An 18759-nucleotide genomic window follows, 5' to 3' on the forward strand; every position below is an offset into this window, starting at 1 on the left:
CCCTATTTATCTTTGGTAGTTTTAATGATCCCACATTATCTGGTTGGGAAGCTTGCTGATGAATTCTGTAAAAGCTGAACAAGCTAAATGTTTTATATTTCAGACTTAGAAGCTTCTATGCAGGCTGTTTTTATGATGCTTTTTTTCTCCTTTCAACAAAAAGTCGTAGTCTGGCAATTGGCTTAAAAATACATCTTAACTTTTATTAGGAAACTTAGGAACTAGTAGTCTTTATCAAATTACATGTTCTACCCTTGTTACTTAGAAAGAGAAATATTCCTTCTGTGAATTTAATGCTTCTTGTAATTTTTTTTTTAGTTTTACCAAAATTTGATGTCCTGATAACAACACCCTTATACTACTCTTTGAGAGATGAAGATGTAACTGGTGTTGTCTCTGCAAAGTAAGTAAATCACTGATACTGTTGTCACCTTCACTCTTAAGAAACTTATTGTGGTTCTCTAAGTGTCCAAGTAAAAATTAGAATGCTAATAAAGCTCCATCTATTCAAAATTAGTTGGCTAGTATCTGTTTCTATTTGCTGGATTTTGTTGTAACAAGATTTAGTAGACTTTCAGACTTCTAGTAAGATCTTTTGGTCTAGTAAATATAGTTGTAGACTACAGCTATACATTTTCAGCTACCTTAGTTGAAAATTTTTAAGTTTCTTGCTTGTAATATGTATTGTGATGCTTTTTTTGTTCTTATATTTCTTTTATGGTACTCTCCAATTTACCATGTTAAGGTCTGTAGGTACAGTGACTATATATTATCAGGCAAACTTCTGTGAACATCCTTCTTGTTCCAATAAATCAGCATTGCAGATTTCAAGCATAGGTTTTTCGAATCAAAATACCCATAGCCGTAAATAGGTAAAGAATGAAAAGTTCTTGAGAAATTCAGAAGAGGCTTCAGTGTAGACTCCTGTGTAAATAATATTTTATTTTCTGCTGAGCAAATATCTAGACAAAAAATTACTATGCATTAATCTCAGAAATTAATTTTATTTTTGAAGATGAGAGCCAGACAGAGCTACCTGATAGATCCATCCAAGAAGACTGAAATAAAGGGTCTTTTATGGGTTATTTAATGCCTTAAAATACATACCTTCTGAAGAAGCACTCAGTTTACAAATGGAATGCAGAAATCATTGCTTAGCAGGCTATTTAAATTAAATGTTTGGACTTTGAGAAAACACTTCTTTCTGTAGAGTCCATGCAACCTGATATTATAAACTATCAATGCCTGGTTGGATGGGGCCCTGAGCAACATGATTTAGTGGGTGGCATCCCTGTACATGGCAAGGGGGTTAGAACTATATGACCCTTAAGATCCCTTCCATCTCAAACCATTCTGTGATTCTCTGACTCTCCTAAGGGGCAATTATAAAAAAGTTTTCCTCATTTTTTCCCCCATGTTCTACTTTGCTTTTGGAATTCATTATATGCTAGCTAATATTTGATTTCTTAGGCTGTTTTGGTCTTCCCCAGGACACTTGTCCCTTTCATTTGGTATACTCATAAGGTGTTTGAAAGTGTACCTGTTTGCTGCAATAAATTCATACTTAGACACCAGTGAAGCATCTGAGGTTGAATCCCAGCAGTGACAAAGTTTTACTGATACATTGTAATTATTTATAGAGAATGACTTGATTCCTGATGACTGTTTTTTTAGAGACATAATGCTTCTTTATACAACCTGTAGATGTCATAAAGCCCATTTTCTTCTCTGGAGTATTATTAGATCAAGTTAAGTACAGGGATGCTGCTCAATGGCAGTATAATTTCAAGGTTAATGGCAGCTTATTACTGTAATTAATAATAAGGTCTGCTCAGACTGAGTTTAAATGCCAGACAGTGTTATCAGAGTTGTTCCTGTAACTATGCTGTTTGATTTTTCTTTCTTTCTGCTTTTCAGCTTTAATATTACTTAAGTGGCTGCATAATGATTTAAAGTACTTTAAAGTTACCACAACTACATGTATTACTGCTGAGGACTAGAATGATTTTAGGTGTCCTGTCTGTCCTCATGTTGTTCCTCCCCTCCTTCACTTCTCTGTCTCAATCTGATAATGTTGTGGTTTCTCTTAAGTGTACCTTGGAAACATTTATACAAAATTTTGTTTTATTGCTGCTCAGTGGCTGCAGGTTGCTATTGTCATCCTAAGAACGGAGTATGTTACTGTTTTCAGATTTGCCACAGCTGGACATTGTTTGCAATGATTTCTTGAGACTGTCATTACTAAATAAGTAGTAATAATTATTACCAAATATCTGGAGATATATCATTTTGTGTTGGCAATATTTGGTAAGCAAAATACTTACACTTCCCACATCCCATTTTAACTCTGATTATTAATATCTGTTCAATAACTTGCTTTCAGCTTTTAGCTTAGTATAGTTAACTTTTGTACATCATACAGCCCATAATAATTGTAATAGGTTTGTAGAGCTTGTGTAGTGGAAAGAGCAGCACTGTGTATCTTCTCCAGGTTTAAGGCTTCCAGCTTTGGTGTTGCTAAACGGGTGTTGGTATGGCAAACTCCATGTTTTGGAGTAGAAATTTGTTCTGCCCATGTCTGAGGCCAGAGAATAAGATTTTAGTAGCATCTTGTGCCTTAAGGTCTCTTCAGGAGCCCAGGTCCTGGAGGGTGTTGTGTTGTTTGACTTTGCCTGATGTGTTTCAGGTACACATATGGAAAGCCAGTAAAGGGAACTGTAACAATCACTTGCCTTTCTGTTTCTTACTGGACAAACAAGAGAAATATAACAACAACAATGGAGGTGAGTAATCTCTTAGTAGCTTCTTTAAGTCTGTGTCCTGTTGTGGGTTAAATGATGCTTGGAATCATTCCTGAGTGCCAAGCTGGAGAGTATTAAACTCTCTTTAATTTTCAGCCTAAAAGCTTCTACATTGAGACTGCTTGTTGGGAATGATACTTGGCACCTGTGCTCCATTTACTTGTGCCTGGAGGTTATTTTGGAGTGTACCAACTGACCCAGGTAGAAAGATTTTCCAGGGGCTGCATAGGTGCTTGAGGACCCATGCTCAGGAATGCTCCCTGGCCCTGTGTCTGCCCCTGCACACTGAGCTCTGTGTCACAAGGCTGGAGGAGAACACTTCAGTTGTCTGGGTGGAGCTCTAGCATGGTAGAAACCAAAGCATTTTGCCTACTAATTGCCAGCAATTACATTTGAGCTACTGCACTAATTGTAACCTGAAGCATGAAATTTAAAAAGACACACAATCTGAAGGCTTAAAAGAGGTGATAGATTGGTTGCATTCTCTTTGCAAAATCAGACATTTTACTTTTAAGATGTGGACTGTTAAAAAAGGTTAAATTTTTGCTACATTAAGTGACTGTAATTTTATGTTTGCTCACTTCGGCCACTGTCTGACTTCAGTGCCTTCAGCAGCACTTAGTCTACAGAAACTCTAAGTTCAGATGCTGAATAGGGTATACCCCTCTCCTCAGGGAGAAACTCGTTCATTGTATTTTCCTGTAAAGCTTAGGTACCACTGCACTAGCCATGTAGAAATGGATAATTCTAGAAATTAGGGAAAAAAGGGTAACTTTTTCCCTAAAGCATTGTTGCCTCTAAAAAAGTAGTGAACTTCTACTGGATTTAATAAAAATGGTTGCTGACAGCAAACAAATAAAGGGTCAGGGTTCATAATTTTCTGGTGTTCACACTCCAAAACTTGATTGTGGAGAGAGCTAGAGGAGAGCTAGACAGAAATAAGCTACAGTAGACAGAAAGGTGTCCTTTTCTGGCTTTTCTGGCTCAACAGTTATTTTTTCCTGCATTGCAGATAAATGGATCTGTGAATGTAACCTGTAACAAGCTGATGTTGCAAAACCTGAATGTTGAGCAGTCGTGGCACCAAGGTGGCAGCGATTACACGGAGCCGATAGAAATGATCGCGGTGGTGACAGAGTCACTCACAGGTGTGTGGCTGTGGGAGCTCTCTGACAGAAATCCAGAGTGCCTTACTGCTCTGTGCAACAGGCTGGAGCTCTGGAGAAGTATCATGTGCTGATCTCAGCTCAAACCATCCACATTCAAATATATTATCTGAATGTTGCTCGCCTAGAAATTTAATAGTTTAACCAGCTGTTAACTCAGTAGAATAGAGTTCTGTGCTAAATGATTTATTAAATAATCAGGAAACACATTCTGATAGGAGCCTAAAGTCAGTGACTGATCATTTTTGATGAGAAGAGCAGGCATAAAGAGTTGCTAGCATTAGCCTGAAGTTTACAAGCTTAATTTTATTCATAAACTTACCTGATGTTGTGTATTTGTAAGCCATTTTAGTAGAAAGAGTTCCCTGGTCCCAGCTTGTCCGCAGTCTAGCCTCTTCTAGGTGGACTGATTTGCAAACTGAGGGTTTTTTGTGAGTTCATGTTCCACTGCACCTTGCACATTTAAAAAAAAAAAAAAATCATGTGTACAAAATGTATGCCTGTCCCAGAAACTGGGTTTCATTACAGACTTTCTGTAGAAACCCCAGCAAGGTGAAGCTGGCTGATTTGGGATTTATTAAGTTTCTTCCTTGTATCATTCTGGCATAGTCTGTGTGAGTGGAGCCCTGTGTGATATATCACATATTGCATTTTGGCAGGCAGTACCAGTGTATATGCCAGCTTTATACTGATTCTGAGCTAGAAGGATGAAGAATGATAGGAGTTCAAATGGTGAAAAATATGATAGAATTATTTCAAAGTCACGGGCAGTAAATTGTATTGCTACTAAAGTAATATATGTGTTAAATGCATGTTATCTAAACACATACAATTATTCAACAGGAATCTCCCAAAATTCAAGTACCATCATATTTCCAAAGCAAAGTGACTATTTTATTGAATTTCTGGACTACACTAGAGTTATAAAGCCTTCTCTGAACTTCATAGCTACTGTAAGTTCTTTTGTTTGATTATCATCTGTGGATAAACAAATGTGACTTCTCCTCTATGCTTAGATAGCAAAGTTTGCCTTGGATTTTTAAGTGTAATTTACAGATTTATTTTCAAATTCTCTCTTTTTTCACAATACATATCAGCAAATACTAAAATTGGAGGCATTTGCTCTAGAAAAAGGTAAGTGGCAGGGAATGCTGTAATCTTGGCAGGATATATTTGTGTATAGTTTATCAGCATTCTTATGGAAGAGAGATCTTCCCTAGCTGTTTTTTTGGACTGTGCTTTGAAACAACAGATTAGTTATTAAGTTTCAAACCTCTTTATAGTATAGATTTGTGTATCTAACTAAGTAACTATATATATATATATATATATATATATATATATATACACAGACATACACACAAATATATACTTAATATACTTTATATAGTGAATTTGTATATTTAAACAGCTTTTACTTAATTCAGTTAAAACTCATCAAACCACATTGCTTTCAAGCTAAAGTGTTGTTTCTGCCTTCTGTCCTGTCCTTTTCATGCCAGCTGCAGTCCACTCCTAGAAATATTTTATGTTCTTCATTCTGTCCCTCATCTGCATTCAGTATTTCCACATTTTGCAGGGGTTACATATTGCATCACTGCATTTTGCTTGAAAAGGGGAGTGAATTTTACAATTCTTGAACCTTTGCTATATAGAAATGCGACCTAAATAGCAGTGATTTAGGCTGAATATTCTCTTCCAGAGTGGATTGGCTCAAGACATAGCTTTATGCTAGCCTGATCATTTGGGCTTTTTGTTTTTGTGCTTTTCATTTTCTTTGCCAGCATCTCAGTTTGAATCCACCTGTTTTTTAGTCCTCTTCCAAAGATGAACTAAGTGAGAGATAGCTGAAGCATCTGGCAATTCTTGCAGCTGGCAGACAGGAAGGTTTCAGTTGTGCTGCCAAAGAAGTGTGAATGAACAGCTGCTGCTGTTACTAAAAAGTGGAGATCTTAGAGGAAGCATGAGCATATACTCTTCAGAGAGAGAACAGAGAGAGAATAGCGGCTGAGGAGGAGTGGTAATGCAGTGACATCTATGGGCTGAAAAAGAAAAAGGAAACATTAGTTCAGTGCTTTTAAATATAAAAGTTGATTTTTCTGTCGTGTATAATGCAGAATGAGAATGATTTTACTGGATGAAAATCTGCTTGAATGTGGGCATGAAGGTTTTGAGTTGTAGTGCTGATTGATGTATGATGGAGTGAAGAAGTTGCACACTGTCAATTTTGGGCCTGGTTTCAGTCTTCAACTCATTTGATGAATTCATAAAAACATCCAACTCAGCACCATCTCTGTTCATGTGATTCTTTTCCCACATAATGTAAATGTTAGGTTGCCCTTTCTTGTGGTGGTGAAGTGCAAGTGATAAAATTAAGTGTTCAGACTGTAGGTAGGATATGTACTATTTACTTGAGACACAAACATTTTCAACTAGAAGAGTAATTGGGAGAGCAGAAATGCAAAATGTCTCCTTTCAGTTCCATCTACTTTGCTTTTACTCTTTTTTTATTCCCTGGAGTCATGAATAATTTTGTTCTTGCCTGACTTACCTACTTGGGGTGCTTACTAGGGAACAGAAATAAAGCTATTGATGTGTGAGAAACCTGAGGATGCATTTTTTTTAATGTGATGTGAGTGCAAATATATTGTTATATACTATGTGTTGAGCACTTTAGCTTCACTCTGTTTGATGTGTTTGATAAGTGTTTTGTTTCTTTTTCTTTAGCTAAAGGTGTCACGTTCTGATAGCAACCAGCTGACAGCTGAAGAGAGGCAGAATCTTGTAACAATCACTGTACAGGAGTCAGACCTGCTTTTCCATCACTCTTCACTTTCTCACCTGGAAAATGAGGCAACAGAGGAGAGAAATCTGACAGTCCATGTCCTGAACTACACAGTTCCAGAAAATGGAGTAATTGATGTTGAGTTTCCAATCCTGTCTGATACAAAAACTCTGAGAGTTCAGGTACTGCTTTGTAACATGTTGCTTTGGAGTGTTGACACACTAAATTGCCTGGGCTGGGATCAGTGATATGCTGTCCTGTTGTCTGCAACAGCTGACCTGCCACCTATTGTTATTTTTATTACTTCATGTTACAGCTGGAAAGAAAGTGAGAGATCCTCTCAAATGGGATTTAATAATTGCACTATGATATCAAAGGAAAAAACCCCAGATACCCAAAGCATAAAGTGGACTTTTGCTAAGGCTGCCATGCTACCATATTTACATGCCATTTTTGTACCACAAAAATGAACACCACAGATTTTGCTGTTTTGTTAAGAGGGTTTTTTTTTTGCACTGTCTTGCAGGCAGAGTTCCTCAGCAGTAAGACTGACATAGGTGTTTATGATGTGTTCAGCTCCCCCAGTCAGACTTATCTGCAGGTTAAAACAAAGAGCCAGGATATAAAGGTACAGTCTGAGACAAAACTTGCCACAATTAAAGCCTAGTTACTTATGTTTTTTCCATTCTCATCCATATGAATTGTGTGCTTTTCCTAGGCTGGGAAGCCTTTTGAGCTGAGCGTTGCAAGCAACAAGCCAGTGAGAGAGTATCACTATCTGGTAAGTTACAGGTTTTACAGATGGGGACAATCCAAGGTCACCTTTACCAACTTGAGAAATACTCCAGTGAGTGGAATGTGATCAAACATTTGAGATTCGGCGTTTTTTAATTGTGCTTTGTGGAAGAGAAGGCCCAAAAACTTCCTTTCCACTAGGAGGGTCATTTTGAAAGGGAACTGTATTATTCTACCTTGTGGAGGAATGCCCCTGGCACTGTAAGGAAGTGCTTCTCTCACCTGGGTGTTGGGTTATCTCTGACAGCAGATGTGGGACAAGGCACAATAGTGAGAGCAATAGTTTCTGACTGTGCAGAGCATCTGCAATGGGAGAAGGGACAAGGACATCCCAGGAGCAGCCCAAGCTGTGGCTTTGTCAGCAGGTCCTGCAGATTGCAGGTGGAAGCAGGGGCCTGGTGGATCCTGTATGCAGGTTCAGGAGTGTCAGGCTGAGCCTGTGGGTGCAGGGGTGGAAGAGCTGCCTGCTGAGGCAACAGGTGGTTGAGTGGACAGAGGGGCATTTTAACAAGTGAGATTCATAGGAAGCACTTTAAAATAAATGTCTTGAGTAGTGGCTTAATTGCTCAGCTGCTCTACTGTATCTTGAAGGATCAGGAAGATTTATTATATATGCTATTGTAAGTTTCCCATCCTGTCTTTAACACATGGCTGTCTTTTTCACAGTCTGCATCTTAGTGACCATGGTAGCTAGGATTCTTTTTCTTTCACAGACTTTAACAGTAAACTGAATTAGGAAAACCATGTAAAATTTGAGCGTTCATATGTATTTTCTAAACTAGAAACACTCTCTAGAAGGTTTGAAATAAATCAGGTTCATGCAACCAAAGGCAGGGAATTGCCCTTCATCTCTCTGTCTTCATTAGTGGGTATATGATCCAGTATGAACAAATTTAGAGTGAAAAAATTGAAATCCAGGTATTAGGGGTAGCTTCAGACTAGCTCTAATCTGATCTGTTCAGATGAATGTCTGCTTTTAACTGGAGCACATGACTAGACCCCAGTTCACACTCTCCATGAGGCAAACCAGGTGTTCTAAGTAGTTCTGGAGGTTTGCTTTTAAAACTTTGTGCCTGATCCAAACTCAGATGCTGTTACAGATAACCCACATGAGTCAACCCTATTACTCTTGTATATTTATGCTCTCATACCATATGTGTGCAATTGGTGTAGTTCTTTACTTGTCCATAGTGATACAGGAATTAAAACATGGGGAAAAAAAATCCATTATTTAAATATTACAACAGATTCCATGCCCATTTTCACAGAACTGGTCTACCAGTTAGTGGAAAAAATAATGAATCACAGCTATGTGTCTCTTCTTTAGCAGCTACTTGTAGAACCAATTGCTGATGACATTGAGAATACCAATAGTTTGAGTGTTTGATTTTTTTCTCTTTCAGGTATTATCTAAAGAACAAATTATGGCTTTTGGCACAAAATCTACAAAAACATTCACTTTAACAGCAGAAAATTCCTGGGCTCCTTTGATAGCTATACTTGTATTCTATGTAGATGAGCTTGGAGTGGTTGTAAATGATGCTCTCACTGTCCCCATCCAGCCTGCTTTGGATGACAAGGTAATTGTATTGAGATTGAATCTGAGACCATGTTTTTTTCTTTTAGATCATAGGATTGTAAATGCAAAAAAATTTTCATTGAGGATCTAACCTGAAGTTTGCACAAGTCTTTAGAAAGACTTTTGATGATACCAGTATAATTAGGGTCCAGTTTCTGCATATTTGAGAGTCCTTTCTACTGGTGCTGTGTTTTCCACATAAACAGATGCACACCATCTCCTTGTGTTTTTAGTGGTTTGGTCAATTACTGAGCCAAAGGTTACTCTGGCCAATACAATGACAAGGTATCCTATGTGCTTTAAGGGTAGAATTGTAAAAGTTTATAAAGACCTTGTTCTAGCCAGGCAGTTGTCACATTGTGACCAGTGTTTGTGTTTCATGTGACTACCCAACTTTTAACTCAAAAAGGTTTGAAGAAGTGTGGGGAATTTCAATTTCATCACTGAATTAATTTTTCCAGCTTGCTTACCAGGACGAGATTTGGTCCTTTGTGCAAATAAAAGCCTCCCTATAACTTTTTATAGGTGAGACCATCCAAAGGCTGGATGGGTTCAAATTCTTTTTCTACTCTGGAGACTTTAACACTTATAACCAGAAATTGGTAGGGAGCCTGTTTGTCCTGCTGCATGAAAAATGTCTCAATTTGCCTCATAAGTTATCCAGGTTACCAAAAGTCCTAGGAAAAAGACTCTCAGAGGTCCTCCATATCCCAAAGGTTCTAGGAAAAACAAATCCAGAGTCTTAATTATAGCCAAATAATGTAAAAAAACTACTTCCTGGGAGTTGTTAACAGCTGTAAATAGAATTTAAATCAGTGCTGTGTTTCACTTTTTTCTAGATTAAAATCTCTTGGAGCAAAGATAAGGCCAAGCCATCTGAGAAGGTCTCCCTTAAAATCAGTACAACAGAGCCAGGATCGGTAATTGGAATCTCAGTTGTTGATAAAAGTGCAAAGCTTCTGGGAGAAAGTAGTGACATAACAGAAGAATCTGTAAGTATATGGGAAAATGAGGTTGTCATTATTGTGTGTATGAAAAATGTATGTTTGTGGAAATGTTACAGATTATATGTTGAACTAGTAATATTCTTTGAGCATGGTTTTTAGCCTGTAATTATGCAATTTTTTTTTTACTTTTGCCAGTTACATGAGTGGCGGAGACTGTAAAGCTTAAGAGGTAATAGGCACAGCATTTCCAATTCCAATCAATACTTCATTGTTCTTCATTTGATAAATTGTTATGATTTGGCAGTTTCTTCTTTCAGAATAGACAATGTCAGAAAAAAAAACCCCTAATGATTTGTTCTTTGTGCTATTTAAAATTAATAATATAAAATAAAGATTTTTTTTCTTGGGAGGGCAGAATAAATTATTCATATGTTTAAATTACCTGTGCTTGCAGAAGATCAATTGCATTTACAGTTTGAAAGAATTTACAATATATATCATTCCTAAGGTGCTCAAAAGACATAGCCTAAGTGCCATAAAATATCAGTGGGCTGTAGGCTTTATTCCAGGCTTATATACAGTCTTGGTCACTCTTCCATTAATCATAAACCCCCTTCAACTAACCCCCTTCATCCTGTCACAGATTATTTTCTCTTTGGCATGAGAGCTAAGCAACCTACAACTCGTGGTACAGCTGTATGAATTAGCAACAGTGAAAGTTCTTAAAATGTGAGCTGGCATTCAGTCTGTGGATGATTTTGGTTTTTTTTTTTCCTTAGGTCCTCCATGAGCTCTCTTTATACAGCACAGTGCAGTATTTCCCCCTGGTCAGAGGTTCTTTTGGTGTATTTCAGGTACTGTTTTTTTTCATAATGCTAGGCTGTTGGTTTTTTTTTTACTGCTTAGTGATTTGAATGTCACTTGCTAGAAAAAAGTGAACTTTTAACTTTTAGACAATGTAGTGTTTTAATGGCTTATATGAGTTTCAAATTGTGAATCTTGTCAATATGTAACACTCTGAATGCCAAGGAATATATTTATTCCTCCTTATTTATTTTTTATTTATACCTCCATAAATACAGGTTGCTTTATGCTTGATACAGTCTTCACTTTGAAAGGTTTTCAGTCATTATGACAATATTCAGATTCATATCATCTCAGTTTTTTTGGTTTCTGTATATTATTTGCTTTAGTTTTATGCTTGCTTTATGACTTTATTTACCTAAAAAGAAAGAAGAGAAAAAGAAAATAGATAAGCACTGTTGATGTCCTGAATGTCCTGTACTGAGGTATACTGTATAAATTTTATCCAGAAATGCAGCCTTTGGGTATCAACTGATGCAGTTCTTGAGGAGGATAAGGAACATTTTCTTTGTAAGTAATACAACAAATGAAGCCAAATCTAATTTTACTGAGTGGGGAAGGAGGTCCATGGGATAGGGCCCCCATTACGTCTTCTTACTGTGCTGCATACAGGTTGCATCCAGCCTTGAAAATCATTAGCATTTCAAACGTTCAAGTCTTACAAAATTCATACAATCAGCATTTCAGAAATTTTCCTTTTTTACTGCAGTGACATTACCCCTAAAAGCCTGAAGATGAGTGGAGTTCTCATTTGCAGCTCCAGTTGATATATATTGCAGTGGTTTGTCATGTGTAGCCGAATTACACCAGTTTCATTCAACTCCACAGAGGCCATATAGAAATTTGTGTGAAACTTTTTTTAATTTTTAAGAATAAAAAATTCCCAGAGTCCCAAATATGTAACAAAGCTATAGATTAGACTCCAAACAATATATTAATTTAACTTTTCTTAACTGTATTTATTTGAGCTTTCTAAATGTAGATATTTGGAGTAGGACAGTATTTTTTATTTTGCAGATGGTGGAATGATACCTATAGAGGATGGTTTCGGGGATGATATGCCCGTATCTAAAAATGGGCCTCCTGATTTCAGCAGTCTCTATGTGAGAACACATTTTCCAGAGACTTGGCTTTGGATTGACACTAAAACGAGGTAAAAGTTAGAAGCAAAAGGAAAGCAATTTGCATTTGCCTTTTTTTTTTTTTTTTGTAGGTTTCAGCAGCATTCTATGCCAGTGCTGAAGAACACTGCTTAGAAATGTAGATTTATATTCTGCTACCACCTAGAGGCCACAAGTGAGATTGGAGATTGAAGAAATGAGGAGTTGTACAACTGCACAAGAGAGGATTATGACTGAAGGCCTAGGAGTTTCAATAGAAGTTAGATAAAAATCCTGAAGACAAAAGGAATAAACTCTTACTTTTACAAATAGGGAGATAATGGATAGGGAGACCTAGCCTTTTTCTCTACAGTATATAAAAAGATGGTGATTAGCCCAGAAAGGGAAATTTCTTGCTATCTGCACCTAATTCAGTGAATAGATCAAACTGTCAAGTGATGGTGAAATCTGACCTGCATTGTGAAGAACAAATCTTGTATTCTTTTACAGCTGAGAAGTTCAGGAAACAACCATCACCTGGGATTGTTTAAAACGACCCGTAAAAGTGGATTACATGTAATGTGATCCAGTGTAATTACCTTCAATTCATGTAATTTAAAATAATTTAAATTTTTAAAATAATTTTGATGCCATCACAGTATTTCTAAATGGTTAGAAAAGGAAAAATGGATAATGAGCAGCTTTTCTTTCCAGGAATTTGGACTTAATTTTTCATGCATTTGAAACATATGTGTCCACTTAATGATGTCTGTAAATGGATGGTTTTGAAAGTCTGCTCTCCCCTTCTGCCATCAGATCTGGCCCAGAAACCACAATGGATGCCATTGTACCTGACACCATCACGTCCTGGGTAGCCAGTGCTTTTGTGGTCTCTGAAAGCGGCGGGCTCGGAGTGACGACTGCTCCGCTGGAGGTACCATCTCACTAGAGAGCTCTCCTTTAGGGCTGGTCACACTGCAGCTTCCTGCTGGACTCTCTGATTTAGTTCTAAAAGCAGCATCTCCTTGTATTAATGAAGAGATTGAGAGCCTGTGTGTGTTCAAGCTGTAGAGAAAACATCACTGAAAACTTATGTCAGACTGTATCTGCCTTCCCTTCCTGCTCTTCTAAGACTCCACACAGATATTTGGATGCCTGTTTCTGTTGGAGAGGTTTTTTTGTTAAAAAAGGATGTGCCCATTTCAGAATCTTTGTATGTAGGACAGTGGAATGACTCTTTGGGAACACTGTTGTTCCATGTTTTCTTGGCTCTGCCCAGAGAGCAGTCTATGAGTTGGTAATTCATGCAGTGAGGGGTGCACAGACTGCCTGGGATGTGAGAGGCATTTGTCTGCTGCTCTGCTAACACTTATGGCTAATGCTTACCCCAGGAGGGAGAGCAGGAGGGGTGATTTAAGGCTAAATTTATCTGTCAAAAACAGCCCTAGAGTAAACACAGGTACAACCTGCTCTGGGTAAACTTGCAGGGGACTTGGACTAGATGTCATCCAGAGGTTCCTCCCAACACAACCATTCCGTGATAGGTGCCAAGTTTTGGGTGACTTAGCTTGAGGGGCAGAGTGGACACTGAGAGCTGGCATGGGATACCTAGCTCTCAGTGTCCACAAAGGAATTTGTTGCTCCCAAATTCCTGTGTCCCGAGGCTCTTTTCTTGCTTCCAAGTGTTTGAGGAGTTTAGCAATTTAAGCTAAATTCAGCAGCCCTCAGGTTAGATCTCTAACCTGAGGTTCCCAGTGAACAACTGCAGTTGTCCTAGGATCACTCTGTATTCAAGGAAACCACTACTTAGAGAGTTGTTTAGCCTGTTTAAAATAGGAATTAATTCTTGAAGTCCCATTTAGCTTGTATTTTACATACACAGAATAATCTGTCCATTCATCATGTAAAGATCCTAGAGAAACTATGTTCCTATCAGAGACAACTCCACTTCCATACCTGAGTTTAGAAAGGTTGAGACTGTGGTAGTGGGCTGTAGATTTCCATCCTGGTTCCTGAACTAGTGTAAGCATAGCCTGAAGGCAGCCAACTTACCCATTCAAGTTCTCATGTCCTCAAATTCTTGGGGAGGGGCAATTTTTGAGATCCAAGCAGAGATCTAGGTCCAGATTCCACAGTTGGCTGCTACACCAGACACAGAGCTTGTGCTTTGAACATCCTGATCTGAACTTCACTACAGAATTTGGAGCCCAATCTGGATTTTGTGGCTAAGGCTCCTTTGAGACTGGAATCTTGATTCTTGTTTCTTTCACTTGGCTTGGCAGAGATGGGGCAGAAAGAGGAATAGTTTTCTGATTAAAACTGTAAGGAAATACACACTTGGCCTCTCATCCTCAAATGTGAGAAGGCTCCAAGTAGAACAGATGTTGAGATAATAATTTAGCTATAATCACCCCCGTGCACTGTTCAGTACATCACTATTGTTGGGACATTTAGGTTGTTCTTAGAGCTCCATATGGCTGAAACATGTTAATCAGTACCATACAGAGAAGCAAGTAAAAGCAAGCCATGAAAAATGTAATGGGGGAAATAAATGGCATCTGCGTGCTTTATGTCATGTACTGCTTTGCATCATGGTTTTATTTTGACTTCTCCTACACAGAGTGTCAGTAATATTACTCAGTTGTATTTTTGTAATATACTGGCATATTCCTGAGTGTAAAACTTCAGTTTTAAAGAAAGGTAAAACAAAAAAGACAAAGAAAATATGTATGTAGGGCAAACCTTTACTATGAACTAACCAAAACGTCTCCATCAGAAGTTCTCTAATGTTTAATATCTAAAGAAGTTCATGACGCTGAGAGCTTTAGCAAACAACTTTTTTTTTTTTTTTGAGAAAGCATTGGAATATTTGCTAGCTAGAAAAAAAAAAGCTGCAGAAATTTTGTTTCTGATACTCAAAACACTTGGAAGATGTTTTTAAATGCAAACTGAATTAAAGCACTTTTTAGTTGACATTTTGATAATAAAGGATAGCATGTCTCAGCCATTCTTATTGTACAGATGTTTAGTGAAATTTTGATCCCGCTCAGCTTGATGAGACCTTACCATTGACTTCTTAGAGGCAAGACTTCTTCCAAAATTCTCTGTTCATAGAAAAAAGAAACTGCTTGCTGGTATACTTCTGCAGTTTATATTTTAATTACTATAGTATGTATTTTTAGAAGTATAACTACAGAACTTTTGCTACGATTAATCTTACTAAATAAAAAAAACCAACATTGTAAACATTGTGTTGTTTAGTTACAAAAATTGGGTGAGGCAGTTATTAGTTACTAGTGTATTGACATGAAGATAGGTCAACTGACATTGATCCATTACTTGTGTACTCAAAGCAATTCAGTTACCTTAATGAGAGCTCAGGACAGATCACAGCTTCCGAACTTGCCAAATGATACTCTCTTAGTCCTAATTCAGTTGCCTCTGTTGGGACTGCCCTGTCAAAGCTGTTGGCAGCGCTCATCTGAGTGGTGTCTCTAAAGATGTTAATGACCAGAAGCATCTTCTCCTTCTGTTTCAGCCCTGCAGTAATATGTTTTGTCAGCTGTAGAGTACAACTAAACTCTGTCATTGAATTTAAAAGTGATTGGAAGACACGATGTATAGTAATTTTCTTTCTAGTCTCTGGTTGTAAGGGTTCATGACTGATTTTGTTTTGCAGCTAGAAGTTTTTCAGCCTTTTTTCATTTTCCTGAACCTTCCATATTCTGTCATCAGAGGAGAGCAGTTCATTTTGGAAGTGAACATCTTTAATTATTTGAAAGAAGAAGCTGAGGTAACATAACAATCTCTTTATCTTTGAATGTTACTAGATATTGCACGGTTTTCCTCACTGGTGGAGACCATGTCTTTCTTTGTGAGAACTGGTGTATTTTCTTCAGTGGGCAGACCTATTTCTCTATACACAAAAAGGGTGGCAGCTTATGAAAGCACCTTTTCAAAATTAACCCTTTGTGTTGTAAATTTTACTGTATTTTCAGGTTACTGTGATCCTGGATATGAATGATGCTTTTGAAATTATTCTAACATCCAATGAAATAAATGCTACAACAAATCAACAATCTGTATCTGTACCGAGTGAAGATGGGAAAACTGTTCAATTCCCAATCAAGCCAAAACAACTGGGAGAGATTCCCATCAAAGTGACAGCAATATCATCTGCTGCTTCTGATGCTGTTATCCAGAAAGTTATAGTCAAGGTAAACACTCTGCTGCTTCCCTTGTTCCTGAAGTAAATTGTTCCCCAAAACAGGCTACATAGTAGAGCAAAAAGGCAAACCAGTGTACTTGTCTGCCTCACTCTGTTTGGTTGGGTTAGGGTCAGGTGGCTTTAAGTAGAAAACATTCTTATAAAATAATTTTTTAGAAGTGCTTTAAAATTCTTTAGAACCCCTTCCAGGAATGAGCTCATAGATCTGTTCTACTACAGATAGTTTGTCCAATGCTTCTTGAAAGCAAGGTGAAAGCTGTTTGTGTATCACTGAACCCCTGGTGCTGCAGCTGATTTAACTACCTGTGCAGAGTGGACCTGGTGACTGTTTTGGATAAGTGCAATCGATTTTGCCATACATCTGGCTTTCATTCAGATTATTTATTAATTATTATTAATCTATTTTAGATTAAAATTTCTGTATTTTGCTACAGGTGGAATTTTAGCCTCCAGACTTTCTGATAAACCAGACACTGATAAGACTTGCCTAGCTTTGGATATCTAAGTCTGATTCATGTTAGGCTCCATTTCAGTGGTGGACATTTGTGTATCTCATCCTGCAATAAAAGCCTAAGATGATAGAACCAAAGAATGGCTGAGGTTGGAAGGGAGTAGCATGACCTTCCTCTTCAGGGCAGGATCAACTACAGAAGGATACTCAGAATCCCTTTCTTTATCTTTATAGGCTGAAGGATTGGAACAGACATATTCTCAGACAGTCCTTTTGGATTTGACTGGGAATAAGCGACAAGCAGTGTCAAAAACTTTGGAATTCACTTTTCCTTCTGATGTTGTAAGTGACAGTGAGAGAGTGCAGGTCACTGCTGTTGGTAAGAATTAACTTTGTTTCTATCTTTAGGGAAGGCATTAATTTTTATTTAACTGCAATATAAGTAGGTTGAATCATTAAGTCACAGTAATTTACCATCATGCATTAGGCTAAACATAGTTAGGCCTTATGGATTGATTGTTTTATTCCTTTAATTTTTTTAATTTATGACAATATGACATTTGTGAGTTATTTTCAGAATTAGAGAGTTGGATTTTGGTCAGGAAGGTCCTGCAAAGTTTTCTAGTATCCTGTTATAATTACTGTGTCTGCAGAATGGTAACTATAACCTGACTAACTGTTTACTGTGACACCTAGGCTTTGATAACTATAGGTGAGAGAAGAAATAAATGAAGTTTACATTTTGCTGGATTAAATAGATTTTGGTTATGTAGGGTTTTGTTTGTTTGGTTTGGGGTTTTTTCTTTTTCATTTTTAAATGGCAACTCTTTGAAATTACTCTGTAATTGAAAAGGTCTGTAAGGAGCTGCAGCAGTGTGCATAAAGTGGATTAGTGGATGAAGTATCTTTTCTGCCTGCTTAGAGGTGTTTAGTAGAAACATTCCTAATATATCATATTTTCTCCCAATTTAGATTATACCACCCTTTATATATGAGGTATGCTTTTATTTGCAATAAGCTTTAATTTATTTTGGTTGAATTTTATCTTTCAGGTGATCTACTGGGCCCTTCTATCAATGGTTTGTCATCATTGATTAAGATGCCTTATGGCTGTGGTGAACAGAATATGATCAATTTTGCTCCCAATGTTTATATTTTGCAATACTTGACTAAAACCAGGCAGCTGAGAGACGATATTAAATCAAAAGCAGTAACATTTATGAGAAAAGGTTTGTATGTATAAAATAAAGATGTTGGATTTTTAAGAGCTCTTCCTAGTAAAAAGATTTCTGTGACTCTGCCTCTGGTGTTTGAAATACTGCTCAGTTTTTGTCATGAGAACTGGAAGAGAAACCCATTTTTTCTTTTTCTTCCTCTTTATTCTGGGTTGATAGAATTAGACAGCAAGTTATTTTGTTTACAAGGGCAAGTTTTCTCAGAAAAAATTGTTGGTTTTGTATAATTGCTTTTTTTCATCTGAGAAATGCATTTTTAGAAGGTAATTCACATGGACTTCCTAGATGGTTATTACTTCTGTTTGATAAAACCACATGTGAGCAAACATTTCTGGTCTCTGCCTGAGGCACAGCAGTTTCAAATGAGTCAGTCAGTAGAGTGAACCGTATTCATGCCACATCTTCAGTGACACATCCTGACCTGACGTGTCCTTGTAGAGCTCAAGGAGTGGCATTTGATCTCACAGCTGGTTTTTTTGCCCACACAAATTTTAGGCTTGGTCAGAAGTGAACTCTGTGCTAGAAATCAAAAGCTGGAAAATTTTAGTTGGAAATTGTTATATATTTGAATCGGGAGATACTCCAGAGCATCACAAAGTTTGGAGACCACAGTTGCACTCTGGCTTTTGGATCAGACAGTGTCTGACTGTGGTGTCCCACACTTGCCATGAGTCAGTCTCATGCTGAGCCTGCTTCTCAGAGAGCAGTGACACCAGCCCCATGTGAGCCACACCCCTACTAAGGCATCGTGATGACATTTTCAATTCTTGTTTACTCTCTCTAAGTCTTTTTTGTTTGATTTTTTAAA

General features: G+C 37.5%; 1 protein-coding gene across 1 annotated transcript in view; it reads left to right on the plus strand.

Annotated features, from left to right (window-relative positions):
* The window catches only part of CD109 (CD109 molecule), a 71848-nt gene that overhangs the window by 26250 nt on the left and 26839 nt on the right, over positions 1 to 18759 (plus strand). Inside the window, exons 7-23 of the mRNA XM_054630014.2 lie at positions 319 to 403; positions 2687 to 2783; positions 3814 to 3949; positions 4811 to 4920; positions 6695 to 6934; positions 7279 to 7380; positions 7471 to 7533; positions 8951 to 9127; positions 9966 to 10118; positions 10853 to 10927; positions 11387 to 11447; positions 11955 to 12090; positions 12854 to 12971; positions 15717 to 15830; positions 16036 to 16254; positions 16951 to 17095; positions 17769 to 17945. Coding sequence (XP_054485989.2) covers positions 319 to 403; positions 2687 to 2783; positions 3814 to 3949; positions 4811 to 4920; positions 6695 to 6934; positions 7279 to 7380; positions 7471 to 7533; positions 8951 to 9127; positions 9966 to 10118; positions 10853 to 10927; positions 11387 to 11447; positions 11955 to 12090; positions 12854 to 12971; positions 15717 to 15830; positions 16036 to 16254; positions 16951 to 17095; positions 17769 to 17945 — 2208 coding nt within the window. The remainder of the gene's footprint in view (positions 1 to 318; positions 404 to 2686; positions 2784 to 3813; positions 3950 to 4810; positions 4921 to 6694; positions 6935 to 7278; positions 7381 to 7470; positions 7534 to 8950; positions 9128 to 9965; positions 10119 to 10852; positions 10928 to 11386; positions 11448 to 11954; positions 12091 to 12853; positions 12972 to 15716; positions 15831 to 16035; positions 16255 to 16950; positions 17096 to 17768; positions 17946 to 18759) is intronic.

This window comes from Agelaius phoeniceus, chromosome 3, assembly GCF_051311805.1.
Source record: "Agelaius phoeniceus isolate bAgePho1 chromosome 3, bAgePho1.hap1, whole genome shotgun sequence".
Classification (NCBI taxonomy): Eukaryota; Metazoa; Chordata; class Aves; order Passeriformes; family Icteridae; genus Agelaius; species Agelaius phoeniceus.